Source organism: Hirundo rustica, chromosome 7 (assembly GCF_015227805.2).
Source record: "Hirundo rustica isolate bHirRus1 chromosome 7, bHirRus1.pri.v3, whole genome shotgun sequence".
In the NCBI taxonomy this organism is placed as follows: domain Eukaryota; kingdom Metazoa; phylum Chordata; class Aves; order Passeriformes; family Hirundinidae; genus Hirundo; species Hirundo rustica.
Window position 1 is genome coordinate 12,108,120 of NC_053456.1, and position 19,444 is coordinate 12,127,563.

The 19,444-nt window shown below is 43.5% G+C and overlaps 1 protein-coding gene across 5 annotated transcripts in view; it reads right to left on the bottom strand.

The window, feature by feature from the left end:
* Positions 1 to 3,935: 3,935 nt before the first annotated feature.
* The window catches only part of EPB41L5 (erythrocyte membrane protein band 4.1 like 5), a 52,721-nt gene continuing 37,212 nt past the window's right edge, over positions 3,936 to 19,444 (bottom strand). For 4 of the 5 annotated variants that reach the window (XM_040069411.1, XM_040069410.1, XM_040069412.1 and 1 more), the window contains exons 17-26: positions 17,718 to 17,884; positions 17,243 to 17,337; positions 12,130 to 12,258; positions 11,518 to 11,579; positions 10,757 to 10,867; positions 10,105 to 10,198; positions 9,117 to 9,194; positions 8,271 to 8,312; positions 7,774 to 7,907; positions 3,936 to 7,115 (exon numbers count right to left, since the gene is read on the bottom strand). In XM_040069411.1, the coding sequence (XP_039925345.1) occupies positions 7,058 to 7,115; positions 7,774 to 7,907; positions 8,271 to 8,312; positions 9,117 to 9,194; positions 10,105 to 10,198; positions 10,757 to 10,867; positions 11,518 to 11,579; positions 12,130 to 12,258; positions 17,243 to 17,337; positions 17,718 to 17,884 (970 nt within the window). In that variant the 3' untranslated portion in view covers positions 3,936 to 7,057. The remainder of the gene's footprint in view (positions 7,116 to 7,773; positions 7,908 to 8,270; positions 8,313 to 9,116; positions 9,195 to 10,104; positions 10,199 to 10,756; positions 10,868 to 11,517; positions 11,580 to 12,129; positions 12,259 to 17,242; positions 17,338 to 17,717; positions 17,885 to 19,444) is intronic. The other variant, XM_058421305.1, reaches the window with a different exon arrangement.

Consider the following 19,444-nt stretch of genomic DNA (forward strand, 5'->3'; position numbering starts at 1 on the left):
CTGTGCAAGGGGAGAGAGCCCTGATCCTGAAGTGGGGCTCTGTGCTACAGCAGCTTTGCTGAAGCCACTGGAGGCTCTTCCTCCCCTTGTGGCCCATTCCCAGCTCTTCAAAAAACAAGGGGGAGCTCAAGCTGGAAGGGGGTTGGGTGTGAAGTGACTGCATCCCACAGATGCCCACAGGAGTGGGCACCTGAATCCACTCGGGGCACGCACAACCCGTATTTCAGGTACCCTCCAGTGTCCAGACCTAGGGACGCAATCCTTGCTCACAGCACTGAGCCACTTCCTGGGTCATATCCCCTTTCAAACCTCAGCCAGTGCTATCAGCAACACTGAAAGTGTTCTTGGAGCACCTCACTCCTCTTTTCCCATTGCAGTCACCTTTACAGAGAGGGAGAAAGAGCCTTTGTGGATGTGCTTATGATATTTCTCTGTAACTGTAGCAGTTAATGAGAATTGATCCCAGGCCCGAGCGAGTGACTAAAAGCTGCTGCCATCTGAAAGCTCAGCAGTGGCCTGCATGAAACAATGAATGGAATTACTCCAGCTAGTGGCAAATATTTAAAAACAACACAAACCACACCATTTTTGGCTGGGACTGAAGGGGCTGCCACTGAAATTGGCTGTTTAGAATGCCCCTGAAAAGGAGGGAACCTTGCACGTACCTGATATGCTCACAGAAATTCAATCCATAGAACAAAAGCAAAAGGATGCAGCACTCTTGGCAACCTCATCTGAGACACAAGATGCGCTGTTGTATCATAAATTGCGTATAGGGGAACAAATTGATCAGTGCTAAACATCTCAACAAACTCATTGCCTTTAACTGACATTTGGTTTTTGAACATTATATGCAATGCATGAATGGCAGAAATATTTTCTTCTAAAATGCAGATATTCAAAGGTTTTTTCAGTTAATAATAGAAAAACCTAAAGGTTTAGTTGTTTTGAGTTGTAAGTGGATTTGAAGAATAATTCAGTGATTTATCACTGGGATCACAGTTTGACCTACAACACAAATTATACCACAAAAGAAATTATTTCCTATGAGCTTAGTCATTAGGATGGAACAATTTCTCTTCCTTTTGATACTTTCCACATAATTTTTGAGAAACAAAGATGATCAAAGGGTTTAGTAGCCCTTTGCTGCCGCCTTTAGCATTTAGCCAAAGTCAGGGCTTGGGAATGAACCGTTTCCTTTAAACAATCACTAGTGCTGCTGTACTTGGATACACAGCCCAGTCCCTTGCTGGAGACAAGAGTGAGGGTGCTCAGTTAACTGGCCTGCACTGGAACCACACGGGGCAGCTCGGGCTCCCCTTCTGGGCACACACTCGGGACTGGTTTTCAAAGGCACTGGACACCTGACAGTCCTCCTGGCCAATCTCAGCTCTGCTAGAAAAAAAGGAATTTCATTCTTTAGCCTCTACCTGCAAGCTCAGGTGCTGTCCTAAGTTATGCTTTAGCTGACAACAAGCTAAGTTTAGAGCAGCAACCCCGTGTCCCAAGTCCCAGCTGACCCACCCCTTAGTGCTGTGCAGGTGTAACACGAGGCTTAAAGATGACTCTGCAAGACTTTTGCACTGACGTGGTGTATTTAAGACAAAACTATAGTATAAACATTCCAAGACTGGGTTGAGTGGACTACAGATCTACTTGTTCCCATGTACAGTTTCAATACAGATCTCAGTGCAGCGCCTAAGACAGTTCATACGTCACCAGTGTTGGAAACAGAAGCAAGAGGGTGCACGTTGTTTTATAAAAAACCCAACAAATAAATTATACATTGAGAGCTATTGCCAAGCTTTACATATAAAAAGTAAAAATACAGTAGTTAGTGCAGCTTTAACAAAACAAATCTAGCTAAAAAAATATTCTTATATACTTTAAAAATAAGTTTGTCCAGTTTATAGGTAAGGGTGGGGTGTGTGTGTTTATAGAGCAGGGTGCTGAAGCCAAGCAGTCAAAAGGAGGTGAATTCTGCAGAGCAATCCTGTGGCTCCCGGCTCTCTGGGTGTGGCAGCGCTGCCAGCACAACACGGAGCCACTCGTGACACAGAGCAGGGCCCTGGCTTTAAGGGGCCGTGCTGAGCACCTGCATCTGCCCCCAGCTCTGCCGGGAGTCACGGGAGCACTGCCCGGAGCCACTGCAGCTCTGCTGGGAGCCACTGCAGCTCTGCCGGGAGCCACTGCAGCTCTGCTGGGAGTGACTGCAGCTCTGCTGGGAGCCACTGCAGCTCTGCTGGGAGCCACTGCAGCTCTGCCGGGAGCCACTGCAGCTCTGCTGGGAGCCACTGCAGCTCTGCCGGGAGCCACTGCAGCTCTGCTGGGAGTCACTGCAGCTCTGCTGGGAGCCACTGCAGCTCTGCCGGGAGCCACTGCAGCTCTGCTGGGAGCCACTGCAGCTCTGCCGGGAGCCACTGCAGCTCTGCCGGGAGCCACTGCAGCTCTGCTGGGAGTGACTGCAGCTCTGCCGGGAGCCACTGCAGCTCTGCCGGGAGCCACTGCAGCTCTGCTGGGAGCCACTGCAGCTCTGCTGGGAGCCACTGCAGCTCTGCCGGGAGTCACTGCAGCACTGCCGGGAGTCACTGCAGCTCTGCCGGGAGTGACTGCAGCTCTGCCGGGAGTCACTGCAGCTCTGCCGGGAGTCACTGCAGCTCTGCCGGGAGCCACTGCAGCTCTGCAGGGAGTCACTGCAGCGCTGCCGGGAGTCACTGCAGCGCTGCCAGGAGCCACTGCAGCTCTGCCGGGAGCCACTGCAGCGCTGCCGGGAGTGACTGCAGCGCTGCCGGGAGTCACTGCAGCGCTGCCGGGAGCCACTGCAGCGCTGCCGGGAGTCACTGCAGCGCTGCCGGGAGTCACTGCAGCGCTGCCGGGAGCCACTGCAGCTCTGCAAGGAGGGCGCTGCACTCCTGTCTGTGCTGCCAACACCTGGAGCAAACACACCCGGATCACACCTGTGTCACTGAAAGGCCATTAGCATATATTGGTCTACTTTTGGTTGAAGTTATGATTGTCCAGCTGCATTTGAAAGCTGTGACATTACAGTGTCTAACAGCTACATATATATATATATATGTATACAGATACTACAACTTCCTAAAACTCAGAAACACTATGTACCCAGGCAGAGCTTTAAATGCTAGCTGGCTGTGGAACAGAGCTGCTATCACTTCACCAGTAGATCTGGATTGTACCAGAATACGTTCACAATGTGATAAATATATCCAGTGCTGTTTGTGAAGGACACACTTATCCCAACAGTGTGTCTTTGCTTCATGAAACGAGAAGGAAGGAGCAGGGTGCAGACAAAGGGAGAGCAGGCAAGGACTGCAGTTTGTACAGAGACCCGCACGTAGCAGCACTGTGCACCTCAGCTGCTCTAACAGGGCTGCAAATTTTCTTGCTGGAGTTGTGTCAGAAATATTGTCCAAAACTGCCTTACATAGCTGTCTTCAACAAAGTTTAGTAAAATTTAAGTTTAAAATCGAACACATCCATGCTAATTCATTAACCATGGTCATTTACAGGTAAGAAGGTAATTTATGCCATATAACTTACCTAATATTAAACTCTATTACCACTGATTTAAAAAAGAGATTCCCTTGATTCTGGTGTAAGAAAGCCTCAACTCCCACATTTTAACGTCCATTTCCTAAGCCTGGAAATGCAGGCAGCACATGCAGATTCTGATGGTCTTAAATGGGCGAGACTGAAATGTATCTCTCTCAGGTTAATCAGTGTGAGATAAGGGCTGGGATGTTGTTATTATAAATACCAAGATTTTTATAAAACCTTTTACTCCACAGAATGTGACTGGAGTAAAATCACTTTTACTTTTAGATCCAATCACTTAGCATTCATTCATTCATTCATTCCTGTCAACTCTTACAGCTTTTAAGTGGGGGGCAGACCTGCCAAAATCCTGACACAGATTCACACAAAAGTTTTATTTATAAATCTCTCTAAATAAATACTGGAAAACAGACTTTAGAAAATACTTGGACACTATAGCCTATCAGTAGTATAGCAATGGTAGGAAAATCCTTTTGTTCTCAGTAAAACACAGGCATTAACTGATACTTTATAACTGCAGGAACTATTACCATTATTTGTTTCACAAAATGCAGGTGATGAGGGATGCTATGTTACCTGTTAGTCAGCCATGTTGTAACTCAGTACCTCTAGCTGCAAAGCAGCACAGTGATGCCAAATTGCAGATGTTCAGATCACAAACCTCTGTCACCTTGGTCTTGCCAGGCTCCCTATATAAGCAATAATTTGGTTAGCTAAGCAAGCTACGTCAAGATGAATTAGTGAATATTTGCTCCAAGTATCAGCTATTGCTGGGTAGAGTTGGGTGTGCAGCCCCAAATCTATTAGATATTGCAGGTTCCCAATTTACCAGCTGAAATGTTGGCATTTTTATGTGAAATTTCAAATATTAGTCCTCTGAAAACTGAGAAAAGCCTCACCCCTTTGAAGTTTCTCTGTGTGTGCACATGTGTAATTACAACATTCCCCTCCAAGCACTGCTATCCTGACCATGCTGAAATAACAGTTGGTTATTTGGAACCATTTAGATTTTAGGGGACACTTTCACCACACGCTATTTGCTTGTTATTTGCTGTGATGGTTTGGGAGGAATCTAAGGATGGTATTCAACACGCAATGCTGGAAAACTGTGAACTTCTGTTATTCCAGTTTTGGGAGGGATTCAAGCTGACAGTTCACAGAGCTCCCGAACCCAACAGGAAGAGCCAAATATCAAACATGCCTAAGAGAATGCTACTGCATTCTGTCTATTTACAAACCCAACACATGTAGCTGGCGAATGCCAGCTCAGCTGCTGAGCAAACAGATGAATAGCAAGTGCCAAGTTTCCACACACAGTCCTGGCTTTGTGCAGGAAGCAGACTGTTGCAGCCATTGCTTCCCTTTTCCTGCAGGAACTTTGCTGGCAACTGCATTATTAATCCCAACTAAGACATTTGATATTCGAATCAGGAGTCATCTATGTTTTAATAAGCAGTAAGGCTCAGACTCAGAAGTATAACAAAAGCCAATACTCAACTGGAAGCAGCAATGGGAGAGCTGAAGGGCTGGGAGCAGGAACCTGTGCCTGTTCCGGGGCAGCGGCTCCGCTCATGCGGCAGTGCGGGAGCGGGACGTGCCCGGGTGCTGCTCCGGGTGCTGGCTGCAGGCGCACCCACGGCACCGGCCACCACTCCTGAAATCCTGGTTCTCGAGGCAGTGGCTGCAAATCACTGCCTGCAGAGTCACTCTGCTATGTCAGTCCTACCAGCTTTCTCCGGTCCCTACATTGCTCTGTTAAGGCCTTGGGGGTTTTGAGAAGTGGCAGCAGGCTATCTAAAATCCACGTGTCTTCTCCCTTAACTCGCATTCAGCATCTTGCAAGGAAGAACGCAAGAGCAACAGCAGCATGAACACCTTGGTCTGAATGTAGCAGTCTTGCTGAGCACAGCTTACTTGCACAACCCATAGTGGCTTGGTCCAAACTTTGTTTACACTGAGACGTGCACACAGCCAATGGGCAGAAATGAAATTGTGCATACAGGTTCCAATTCTCACATTTAAGTTTGTTTCTAAGAACCACATGCATTTAAGTATCTACAAACAGCAGCACTATGGAGAAAACACTCTCCAACCCCAGTGATATGTACAAACCTCTTCCTCAGAAAGAAAGATCACAGTCGTTTCTTCTGTGCTTCCTTGTTAGATGTGGGATTCACCATCTTACTCTGCGTTACTTTTTTCACAGGCTATATCCCCAGGGTCCATGTGATGATACCCAGAGCTCAAATGATCTCTGAACTTATGCACTGTACCCTAGACTTAACCTGAGCACCCAAAGACCTTCACCCGCTCTGTGGAGCGCATGCTCTTTACCTTCCTTCTAAAGAAAAGTGAATTGCTGACAGGAATTTTTCATCCTTTTTTCCTGTTTTCACCCTAGTCTTTCTATTGTTTTTTCCACATATAACTATTAGATGACATTTGGAACAGGATTCAAATTGGTGTTAAGAACTGATCTAGCTGTACCCTCATGCTGCAAAAATACCTGGTAAGTATTCCTAAAGCACAGCGAATGGAAAAAACACCCAGAAACGGCATGAAGAGAAACAGGAAAATTCTTTTCCTTTCTAATCCTAGAAGACAACAACGCTAACCAATAAGTAGCTCCTGAAATAAGCTGCATCCACACCTTCACTGCTTTGGCTTTTAAAACATACCGATCTCTAGTCTAAAATACATGTATTTGAATCATGTAAGAAATGAAATGATCAGTGTCCGGTGTGGGACCTCTGCTGTATCCTGCTAATGCTACAAGCTGTTTGGCATTGGTAATTTGCATTTTCCTGGTTGCAACCAGCAGCAGCTCAAATCCAGTCTACACAGCTGGCCACTGATGGACTAGATTTTTAAGCTTTCCAGGTACTGTAATAGGGTGTGCAAAGATTATTTAGGGGGTTAAGGCCAAAAAGGAGAGTGTGTGTTGGTAAAACAAAGGAAAACCAGAGGGAATAATCACACAGAAGAAAATGTCCTTGGCTGTATGGGACAGTGACCACACGGAGAGCCCTGTGCAGGGCACGGCCACGAGGTGGCCCCCCGAGTTCTCCTCATCCCTGCGACGTTCATTACTCCACAGCCATCGGGGCTCTGTGCTCACACCCACAGCTCTGTGACACCTTCCAGCAGCACCAGAGCCAGCTCAGGGGAAGGGACAATTAACCCAGCACGAGCAGAACACAACTGTTTTCTTTTCCTCAGTTCAGAACTAGCTCCAGTGTGGTTATTTCGCTTCTCCCAAGGGAGATCAAATGTGCATGTGGTTTTACGTCCTGGTTCAGGCTGCAATTCCAGTTAGATTGTGATAAATGTAGAAGTCTCTTCCTGGATCCTGGCAAACCAGTCGGCTGTCTGACTCCCCTTCAGCACGAGTTTGATCCCAAGCAAGTCTTGTGGAAGGATCCCTTGGAGATATGTTAGAAGATTTGAGTTTTTACAAGGTGAGAGTTTCAGACTCCTTCTTCTAGAGCTCAGTGGTGAGTAAACATTTTGTTCTTATTGTAGCATCCTCAGTAACTGGGCTAAAAGGGGGGTAAAAAAATAAGGCTCTGTAAATACACTCCTTCAAAAAGGTCTGCCATGATGGATTACAAGAGAGTATTGCTTCAAAGAGCATTCCTGGCTGTTCCCCTTGTATCTTGATGAGACCAATGGACAAACCTTTCTAATGGACAGCTGCAGAAGAGCAAATTGAATGAAATTTAAAAAATGCAGCAGTAGCACCACTGTCCTTCTTTCTGGTCACTGCAAGACCTGATCATCACTGCCATTATTCTGCCTCACCAGCATGGCAGAATGCAACAGCAAGGGAAAAGGTTTCTACCAGTTTGGTTTTCTGACACACTTAGAGCTTGGAAATAACTGAGGGGCATCCCTCTCCACTCCCACCAATCCTCTGGCAGGAACTGAAACACTGTAGAGACTTCTCAGAAATTTTTCCTGTACCATGACTTTAGTTGAGCATTAGAACACATAAGCAGGTAAGGAAAGGAACTCAAGTGAAATTATAATATACACACATCGGTTTATCTGTGGTATTTCAGGTGCCATAAACTGAGACAGAAGTACAGTTCATTAGGACAGCAAAACAAGGCACTGTGTCTAAATGGCCACTGGAACTATGCTGGTGGAAGCAATCAAAGTGTCCACACAGACTTGTGGAATGAGCTGAGACCTCACCTCACAAGGACTTCGGGTGTCTGCTGGGATGGTGTCAGTGCAGCTGAGGACATCAGGGTCTCCGTGCTGCCTTTCACTGCCTTCAAAGATAAGGCAACATTATTTCCCAAAGGCCCGTTGGAAATCAGTCCCGTCTGAATGGGGAAGAATGAAACGAGAAACTCAAACACCAGCCACGACAACACAAGACAACTTTTCAATATGATTTACTTAATGGCAAAAACTGGATTAATTAAATTCCGGCCTGGGCTTTACTAAATACAAATTCTTTAAGAAATTTTATGGCATTTATCTGCAGTACAATACAGCAAAAATGGATTTTAGCTGATTCATTCCAGTGGAACTCGTTTGCTTTATTTTTGGTCTGGTACATTACTTTATAGACCTTCAAACTATTAAAAATATTTTTATTTTATTATTTAACTTGAACTCCCATTTCTTAATCATGACAAAAGCTTTCATTTCTTCCTTTGTTAAGAAATGGGCAAGTAACTCACTGGCACTATCCACCTCGGTGTTACAATGGGCTGAGAAGACACCTATAAAAAGCAAACAAAAGCTCAATTAAAAGGTTGAAAGTAGCTGAGAACCTGAGAACGTTATCAAAATAGCATTGCCTCCCAAAGCAACACCTCCCCCAAAACAATCTCAGATATTTGCCCCTCGTTAGCCTTTGAACCACGCTAGTGATTAGATGGAGACGTGGCACCCCCTGAGCACAGAGCCAGACACTCACTGAGAGCAGTTTCAACTCAGTGCCCCCTTCCAAAGGAAAGAATTCACCATCTTTTAGTGCTTTGTGGACAACCTTCATCCAGAGCACACTACTGTGAAGAGTTTAAACGTTCTCTTCCTTCTCCTTTTCTCTTGGCACATACAATGTAACTCCACTTTGCCAGCATAGATCATAAGAGATTTCTTTTTTTCTATATAGAAGGCTTGATTAACATTACAAGTTTACTTTTCAAGTATCTGTGTATCTATATTCATACAGACGTAGAGACATGTACATACCTCTTCCCATATAATTTCTGAATTATGTATTAATGAGCCCTTAGGTATCCCAAAAGTGCAAGAAACAGGCTGGCACTTGCAGCTCTACTAAAACTAGAGGACCCAGTGGCACACAGCTTCACTCTTCAGGTTCCTTCATTTCCCCTGCAAAGCTGTAAAGTCTACACCCCTACCCCAGCCACCCTGCAGCTGGAGGCCATGAACAGTGATCCCTGTCCATCACTTCTTTCCACTGCCGCAGATCCAAGCCTGGGAGACAGACACTAAAGAGTTCATGAGTAAAAATCATTGTTAGGCGCAAAGGAAGTTTGGGTTTGAAATACATTTACCCGAGGTGTGGCTTCTGTAAAGTCAATTAGATTCTCTGTCAGTGATGTTAAGGAAACGTCCTGGTCATCTGGAGTGCTCTATGGAATAAATCAGTTTTGAATTGAATTCCCAGTAGTAACCACACAGGTCTACTGAATACTCTAGTGGCTTCCTGAGTTAATGAACACCGTTTTCTATCAGGCCTATTTTTTCAAGTCTTTCCATTTGATCTTTTTTAATAGCCTTTTAATTTCCTTTATTCTCATTAATGTACTGGAAACAACATCATTGCCCTGTAAGCAAGCAGTGAAACTGTCCCTTCCCCTCTGTGAAGGTGGGGTGCTGCACCATCCAGCAGGGTCTGGAGTGGGGTGTTTGAACTTGGTGAAATTTATGATTATTTAGTGAGATCAACTACACAATACTATTCTGGAGGCCCAACAGCTACAGGGCAGGGTGTTTTGGTCATCCAGAACAACCTGTCAGGTGTGCTCAAGTAAAGGCAGCATAGGTCCAATGCTATTGGACTCTGCTTTTCTTTTGGAGAGGGACAAAAACAAAGTTTAATCCCCAAATTTTTGCTCTTCATGGAGTCCAGTAAAAATTACCTTAAGGTAACTTGAATATAACAAATGAGCACCTAAATTTAAACTTTTCCTTCTGTGGTTCTTTTGATGCGAACTGCCTATGTCAGAATTTCATCCCTGGAGTCTCCTTCCTGGAGCATAAAATCGTTGGGATGTAAGGGGCTCCCCGCCAGTGTGAAATAAACAACCAGTTTAGAAAAATACGAGTTATGCCAAGAACCGGTAAGGACACGCAGAAACGGCCTTTGGAAAGATCTGTGCAGTGTCCCTGCCCGCTTCGGAAAGCACTCTCTGGCATTCCCCAGCGCCTGGCATTCACAGAGTTATGAGAGGCATGCAGCAAGGTCTGCTGGGCTTGCCTGGGGGCATCGGCGGCTCAGAACGTGACACAGAAACCCTCCAGGCTGGCAGGTGGTGATACCTTTGAAACAGCAGCCTCCTCAGCTGGAGCCAGATTAGCTGGAATTAGCAGGTCCTCGTGGTTAGAGTCAGCATTGTCCTCATTCAAGGCGTTACTGAAAGGGGAAAACATTCTCATTAGCAGCCGGCCTGGATAGCATGGAACAGGGCTGCTTCCCAGATAGCTCAAAACCTCACACCAGTTCCACGGAGGCACACAAAAGACTGATGTTGATGTTAATGTAAATGTCTTCCAACTACCTCCACAGATTACTGCTCTCTCTCTCAGTTCCAGCTACAGCTGTGTACAGACCCACCAGTACCGACATCTTCTATCTCAAAGGAGTTTCTTCACCCCTTGTGTCTAATTCGCCTGAAGCCTTTCCTGTCATCCTCTTATCTTCCTTTTTAGAGCCCGGGGCAGCAGGATGTCAGGAATCTCGGTCCTTTCAGAAGATGAGAGAGATTCACTTACTGCTTGCAAGAATACTCACCCCGAGGCCTGGCCTACACTGATTAACTGCTGCAACAGTAATTAAAAATGCATCCCTAAACCTGCTTAGTTAGATGTAGCCTAAATGAACAGCAACCGTTCCTCATCTTTTCAGGCCTTTTCATCATAATCTCCATGTGGTCCCCCTACCCCAGAAACACGTTTCTCCAGAAGCACTTACGGAACAAAGGCGTTTGAAGCGGGGATTGCTCTCAGCAGCTCTCTTGGATCTTGAAATACCGGACTGGTTGCTGGGGGACTGCTCTGTGATTTGCCTGACAGGATAATGTTCCTGGCACAGACCAATAAAAAACAAAACACGAAACAGGTACAACCTTCCATGGAAAGCTCTTTATGAATCACTTGTTGCAACACACTTTTGGGACTGCTAATATATATTTTATAGGTACATCTTATTTAAAGTATCACCATCTGCTCTTTGAGGTCTGCCACACGTGCATCTTCACAAATTAATAAGTTAGACAACGTAACCTTTTAAACTTTTTCAATGCCTGCAATCCCACTGGACCCGGCAATTGTTTCATATTTAGCAATTCTCAGGAAATTGTCATTGTCAGGGGTTTGTACACAATTTTTTTTTCTCCGCTAGTGAACACCTACTGTGAACAGACCCCATCCCCTCTCCCCACACTGAAGCTGTTCACATTTCAGAAATAATTACTGATTGAAATTGCTGTTGTAACAATGGTCATCAAGTATGGGAGAATAATGAGCATCTATATTATCTTGCATATAATAAAACTTAGCAGTTATAACCCTGGTTTTCATCTCAAAACCACTTCACACTCATGAGGTTAAGGTACCCTGTGAAAGGTAAAATGCAAAGATGACTGAGCCACCAGCAGACCACACTAAACTGCAGGTTCTCAGTTCTGTAGTGGGGTAACTACACCACACATTTCTTACAAATCTATTCACTACCTGGCAGCAGCCTCCTGAATATTGGAATTCTTGACACTTGTCATGCTGTCATCTTTTCCAACCTGAGAGGAAAAAATTAAGAAAGACATAAATTTCTGATACCTATTTCCATCTTGTGTCAGTTCTGAGATTCACACTGTCTCTATCCCAGCACAAAAACGTGCTGCTCACCTAAAGCTCAGGGAGTTAGAACATCAATTCCATGTGACAATTTTAGTGCAGAAATAAAAATAATTCACCAACAAAGCCAAATCCTTATTTGCTAAGGATTTTACTACAACATGCAAGAAGCCTGATCCTAGTGACAGAATAATTGCTTGATTAGAAAGCAACCTTTGGAGGTTACCTGTCTCAATGACCTCTCACTAGGGCTTGCACATGGTTTTGTCCTGTTACCTACTGAGTATCATGAAGGACAGAAATTCCTCCTTGGGCAACTATTCTAGCACAGGACTATTATCACTGTGAAGAAAGGCTGAGAAGCTGCCTGACTCTGCCTTGGACAAGGCTCTTGGAACACCCTTATCTGCAAGGCACCTTCTCCAACACCAGGCAATTGAAGAGAAATAAAACATTTGAGAGCGTCACAGCTCTGTTCAGCGGAGTGTTTACCTTGTGCACTGCTTCTGCCTGGGCCTTCAAGATATTGCTTTTGAGATCTGCTGGAAGCCACTTCGCTGCTACAATTGGGCTCTCGATTGCATTGTTAAGACATTTATCTGTCAACTTCACCACTTCATCCTAGACATGAAAACATCTTTATCAGAAGCAGTTTCCACACGGACAAGTCTGGGCTGAAGTTTATCAACATCCCTAAATAACAAAGTTTTGAAGCTAGAGGAAAGTCAGAAGATTTATATTGAAATGAAAAAGCAATTTTTTCCTTTATTTTGGAACTCAGTTGCACTGTCACAGCAACACATAAAGTAAAAGAAGCACAATGCTTAAATGTGGATAAGCAAACTGCTGTGCTAAAAATACAGTGTGCAAGAAATGAAATGCATCGTAAAACTGCCTAATTTACAGATAGGAGATCAATATAACAGCCATTATATCATGTCAGGGCAGCCTAAGTAAAAGTTGGTAATTTACTCTCAAATGCAAGTTGGGAAGATTTTTAATTTAAAATCCACTTATAAGTTAGACCAAGAGTTTAATTAATGTGCTACTAACTACCTCTTCCACCACTGATTATATCAGAGCAAATTGGCACCCAGATACATAATGAAAAGAAGTTAAGAATGAGATACCTTTCACTACAGTATATTCCATTATGAGAATTGCATTTCTTAATTATAAAATGTTAATTAAGCATTCAATCTACTAATTGCTATTTGATTAGTGGCAGAAGTTAATTAGCTGAGTGAAAACTAAACCCTGTGACCTTCCTTCTGAGGGTATGACTCAGCAGGGGGAGACAGAGTCCTGCTTTCCTCACCACATGCCGTGGTCTAGGGCAGGCTCTTCCCCAGAGAGAAGAGCTGCAGGACTGCCCGGAGCAGGGACAATCCTGCTGCACTCCTACCTGCACCAACTGCAGCGTGCCCAGGAGGAATGAAGCCCATTGCAGAGAGAGTGAGCAGAGCAGAGTTAAAAAGAGGTGAACACCTGTCCCTCCACAGCTCTCCATCCACTTTCAGCTTTTTACATTCCCTGGAGCCACTGGTGAGAGCTTGTAGTTACTTGGTCTTTAGAGAGGGGGAAAAACATTTCCTTTTTCTGTCTCCCTCTAAATCACCTTTTGGGATATCCAAATAGGAGACTACCTGAAGGAGAATCCATTTTCAAATTTTGACCCCGTCAGCAATGAACTTCACAAAATACCAAGGGTCACTTCAGCTTAAAGAGCTATGAGGACCAACAACCAAGTGCTGCTAATGACTACTGCCAGCAGATATTAAGAGGTGCACCTTCACAAAATTCATTAAGATTAACAATTATTAAACATTTAAGTATTTTTATTTTAGAGAAGCTGCTGGAGTTGCCAAAAGGAATAATTACAACTGAATTATTATTTGTACAGCTGCAGCAGCCAACTGTGATAATCTTTAAGTCTTTACACTAGACCTCACTGAAGCAGATGCCATGTGTGACAGAACCTGTACAGCATTTTGAATGCATTATTCCACTAATACAGTAAATCTGATCATTTTAACTGAGCACAGCAGTACACTGGTGCTTGAAGTACCATTTTATTGTTTAACTTCCTCTCAGCTTCCTCCACCTGAACAATCGATTTAATTAGGTCACTCTAGTCTATTAATGATTAGACTCCCTACTTTTGGAAAGTTCAATACTATCACAGAATATTTTAATTTAATAGAGTAAAAATTTCATACCACCAAGGACATATTTCCCTCAATATTAATGATCCATTTTTTTCAACCCTATTTTGCACTTGAAAAAAAGCATAGGTGTCTTACAGGTTTTTTAAATGAAAAAAAAATGTGTAGCTGGAAAGAAAAGCATCCAGCACCTGCTAATGCCTCAAGATGTCTAATTTACAAGACATTTCAGTTGTTCACACAAAATGGTAGTTGCTGGGGTTTGTCATTATTCTAGCTCATTAGGAATATTTGTTGTTTCCATGGACTAGGCAAACTACACTTGTACTGCATTCTTCAATCAAAACATGGAGTTAGGCAGTGATGCAAAAAGGCAAGGGAAGATTAAAGGCAGTACCAAGGCATGTGATCCCAATCCTTTGTACTTTTGAATTGTGTTCCCGGTACCATTAAAAATCACTTTGTGCAGGAAGATGAAGCCTAATACAGGCACGTTTTGGAGCAACTTCCATTTATTTACGGAGCACAACAAATTCAGAAAAAGTAAACCCTCATGTCCTTGCATTTCTGACTCAGGAGCAGACTTCAAACACGGGCAAACAGGGTGAACCTTTATTGTTCATTTCCCTTCAGAAGCTGATGAAAGCAGAACGTTGGTGTATTTAAAGCTATTTGCTCTCTTTGTCAGATCTAGTCACTGCAGTAGTGAAAGCTGGGAAAGGACAAAGTCGCATTCTTCCATCCCAACAGATTTTGGCAGTGAGCAGCAGAGAAGAAAGAAGCCATTCATTCCCTCGCTTCCTCTTTTTCTCCAGAAGAACAGGAGTAGCTAGATAAATATTTCCCTATCAAAGAAATCAATCAGGATTGATTGATTGATTGCAAGTATAGAATTACATAAAGATGACTGCCCATCTCCGTGCCCTGACAGAAAACACTTAAAGATTTTTAAGTCACAAAGCCAAAGTGAGTTGGCATTGTATCAGTGTCATGAAGTTCAGGATGCAGCTCTGCCTTTGTAAGTAGAAAGATAACACTTTCCCCCAATGCATTTTACCAAAGCTCTTACGCACTGTTAACAGTTCCTACATGTGCTGAAATTCATAATCACACACATTCAGAGAGAATGCTGCAGTACTGCATTCCCTCTGAAATAATAGCAAGCTCCAGGATCTAAACTTACTGCAAGATTTTAGTGCATATATTGCAGTCCCATGCAATTCTGCCAGAAGAAGATACCACAAACACTTCTTTTACTAATAGATTAAGAAGAAAAGTAAGTACAGGAGAAGAGCCCATAGGTATATTTTAAAATAAACACCATAAATGAAAGCTTCTGTGTTTCCTAAAGTAGCCTTCAAAGGCAGGAAAGAAAGTATTTTTAATAATGACTTTTAGGTCACAATTGTAACCTACATGTCTTTGCAATCTGAAGCATTGGGAATTTCAAGTATGCAGAGAGTATCTAATCTTTGTCTATCTTTTTTAAACAAACACTCTCAAGTGACTACTTGGTAAGCTACATCATAGGCAGAAAAGTTTTATTCTATCTCTTCTACCCTAAAAAACTTCCAACGATCTACTCTTACATTTTCCTAATGTAATTTGCACTCCCTTGAAAGCTGAACTGTGTTTTACCCACCTATTGGCATACTGTTGATCATACATAATTCTGTTATGCAAACGTTCTTGCTCTCTAATGAGGTTGCTGTCCCACCAGTATCTCCCACCTCTAAAGTGAACTCAGCACCTCATGTGACAGCAGCTGGATGACCATGACTGTTCTGTATTGGGAGCTGTTTGTTAGATTAGCTCATTACAGGAATCTCAGCTTGCCTATTATAAATCATGATTTTAAATGGATACAGTTTCGGTCCATTCTCTTCAATGAATCAATTAAATGCTTTTCCCCTCTCTGTCTGAACTCAAGTGGAGCTCAACAGGCTAAAATATTCTTAAATAAGTTATATTCATTTGCTCTAGCTTATGTAGAAGCACTGTTTCAGCATGACAGGACCTACAGTCCACTGACTAATCTCCTTAGAGAGCCGGTAATCTTTGTAATGCACTCGCCAAGCAGAGAGGAGCACCAGGCAGCCCTTAAAGGGGACATGAGCCAAGCAGCCTGCAGCACCACCCACAGCAGCAGCCCTCTCTCACATGGAGGTGGAAAACTCTTAGGAGCGGGCTTAGGTCAAACACACACTGCTGAACACCTCTCCTGGCACCTGGTTCTGTTACTATTGAGGGAGCAAGAGAAATCATAGCTGCCTCACTCGAAGTTAGATAAATCCTCAGGCCTCCCTGCAAGGGAGGGTAACCTAAACAGAGATAACACTGCCAGGTGTTTCACTCTCTCTGCTTGCCCAAAACACAAAAATCTCCCAAAGCTTTTACATCAGAGAGAGCAGAGTAATGGAAAACCAAATTTAATTTTTTAAAGCTCATTAAAAAACCCCAGAAGAATATCCTGTCTGGGGGCAGTTGTCTGATAACCAGTGAATCCATCAAAGCTCACTGCTGTTGTAAGGGAGGATCCTGGCCTCTCCACCCCTTCTAGCAACACCATTTATTTTCACTATGGCTCTGGCATTTCTTTGACCCCTTCCCTGAACCTATTTAACTCACTATTTACCAACTTAAAGAGCAAACTAAAAACCTAAAGAAATCCAGCACCTCAACAAAAAGTTCAAAACAAAGGCAGGAAAAAAAATTGTTTGCCAGTTTGTAGATACATTTGTTCACTGAAACCTGCAATGATTCCTGGCGAGGAGAGAGGAGAGGGAAGCTGGTGAAGAAAGAGTGAAGAGGAAGGAGCGAGAAGAGAGCCCACTCACCCTGTTCAGGGTACTTGGGCTTGTACTTTGGCTCAGCTGCCTGTGACGTGCAGCCTGACTTGCTCAGAGAGATTGGAGAGCAGTAAATCAAAACACATCACTGCTCTTTGTGTAAACACAGAGCACTAATACCTACATCAGAGAGAAGGTACAAACTGGTTACTTAACAGGAGGGATGGATCATCAACAAACCGGACTCAAAACAAAATGTCAGAACAACTTTCTCAGAACTGAAAAATGCCAGGAAAGCAGCTCAGCCCTTCCAAAAAGAAGGTGAACCATTCAACACCATGCAGGTAGTAACCTACAGATAAAGACAACTGAGAAACATTTCAAGCATTTATGCCTTTTACTCCCACCGATTTTAGAAAATCTCACCAGGCTGCAGTCTGCACACATGCACCTTAGCCCTCGTCTTTATCTCGCTGCCCTGTCACACATAGGTTTATACATCATAAAGCATTTGTATTTCCCTTACTATCCCCTAGCATTACTCACTCATAGTCTTAGAAGTCTTGCAAACAGATGAAGGCAAGTGGAGGACTTTTCGGAATGATGTGCACAAAATTCAGGACTGTAGCAGGGGGAATGAAGGCCAATTACCTGTACATTTATGTTTACATTGGGTCGCTCAGTGGGCACGGGGCTGCTGCGCTCTGTCTCCAGCTGTTTCAGTTTTAGGAATGTGTCTTCAAATGCTGAAAAAGACAAAAAAGATATAATCTTCCTAACGTTACCATGGAGTTACTTGACTTGTAAATTGCACTATTTGTAAATACCAATTACATAATTTTGATTCTGTGCAAAAAGCACAGGGATGGGGGAATCTACTTGCTCAAGCTCTGGTGCAAATTTCAAGCCCGCAGACTGTGTGCATCAAATCACAGCACTGCACTCCTGGGAGCTCATCTGCCCAACCATCCTCACAGTGAGTGGCTGAACAGAGTTAATCACTTAGATTTGCTGGCACTTTACTGTATACAGTTCTGCATTTTTCTTAAGGAATCAATCTCATATCAACCTAATTATTTAATCCTGATCTCACACATAATAGGGAAAAATCTGTCAGTTTGCTTACGATCGGAGTCTGCTTTCTTTGCAGCAGTTTCCTTCGTGCCAGGAGGAGGGCAATTAACAGCCTCTTCTGAATCTCCTGTTGCCAAGCCAACAACTGGACGGCCCACAGCATCATCCACACAAGTTTCTGGCAACTCTGTGCTGTCTAACAAATCAACAAGAGGTGTGCTGCAAAGGCAGAAAGATGGGCAGAAAGATGCACAATCATGTTACCACTCTTCCTGTAACAAGAAAAAACTTTAACAAATGCAATCTCTTTTTTCAAGCTGTCTTCTGCTGACCAGCCACAATCTAGAAAAACTCTTTCAGGTAACTAACAGACATTGGCTTTCAGCGAGCTTAAGAAACATGAATAAGGGAGCATTTTGTGTCTGTACAAGTGACTTCATAACAGAACAGGTTCATGTTGCCTGCTGTGTCATCACATAGCAGTTGAAAAAGTGAAGAGAGAAGGAGGGAAGTGCTTTTATCCATGAAATATACTTTTTGGAACAAACATTTGAAGTTTTTTTAACAAACTCAAGGTACCCTTTAGGATTTTAACAAGAGAAAAAGAAAAGTTAGGGGGAGGGAAGTTGGTATCACACAAAGCTGTTTGTGCAGCACTTCACCCAGCACTGGTAAGCTGAACAGAGGGCAGAAGGGTGCACTGCACAGGACTGCACTGATGCTTATGGTCAGGCATACCTAGAACCAGTTTCAGTTTTGTTAATTTAGGCAGAGCCATGAATGAAACCTTAGCAGTCACAGTGTTTTAAGAGAACCACAGCATGTACTCTGTGTCCTGTCAGGATCATCTGCTCCACCTCCTTTGGTTTCTGATGGAAATGTCTCCTTTTAATTTTGCCCTATGAACTGTATTTTTGATGAACAAGGAAAAACAATTATAAAACCAAAAATAATATGATGCTTATGTTGTGCAAGCTGTCAGGAATCTCATACACTTCTCTAGAGCTTGGGAACAGCTAAAGCTATCCTAACAGCAAACTAAGAAACACAGAAACCACGGCTGCACAATGCAATGGTTAATCAGAGAGCCTGTGCATACAACTGCAGCTCTACTGCTGCCCAGTTCAATCAACAATCACTCTCACAATTTGGCTGCAATATTGATTTAAGAAGAAAAATCTATCAATCCCTTTTCCAAGCCCTGTTCCAAACAGGAGAACAATGATATCAAGCCCACACCCACCACAACAGAACAGACCCTACCCTTAAGCACAGACAAGAGAAGTTTTCTACTTGACAGTTTAGAGCAGCTTCTCCCTTACCACTACCAGGTTAGTGCCTCATGCCTCTCTCCAGCCCCTGGAACCTGGAAGCAATGCCACAATTGTCACTAGAGAGGCTCCAGGAAAAACTCCTTCCCCTCCAGCTCATGCACACAAAGAATCCTTTCAATGTTAAATATATTTACCTCTGGAACAGATGACAGGGTATCACTGTTCTAGTGCTAATAATGTACGAATCATTTTAAGTAATGTAAGTCAATTAATTGCTGAAAGGCAAATTGAGGTCACTGCCTTGATTCTCTTAAAGCAGTGCAATAAGCTACAGGCAAAGCAAATAATAGGAAAATTTCTCAACCTCCTATGCAGTCTCTCTCTGCATCACTAATGGGAAAAGGCAAAACAGCACACAGTCTTGCAGAGAGGGAATGATGGATACAGAGATTTAATTGTTAGAACTAACAAACAGGAAGAGATGCTCTTCCAATTAAGGCAACAG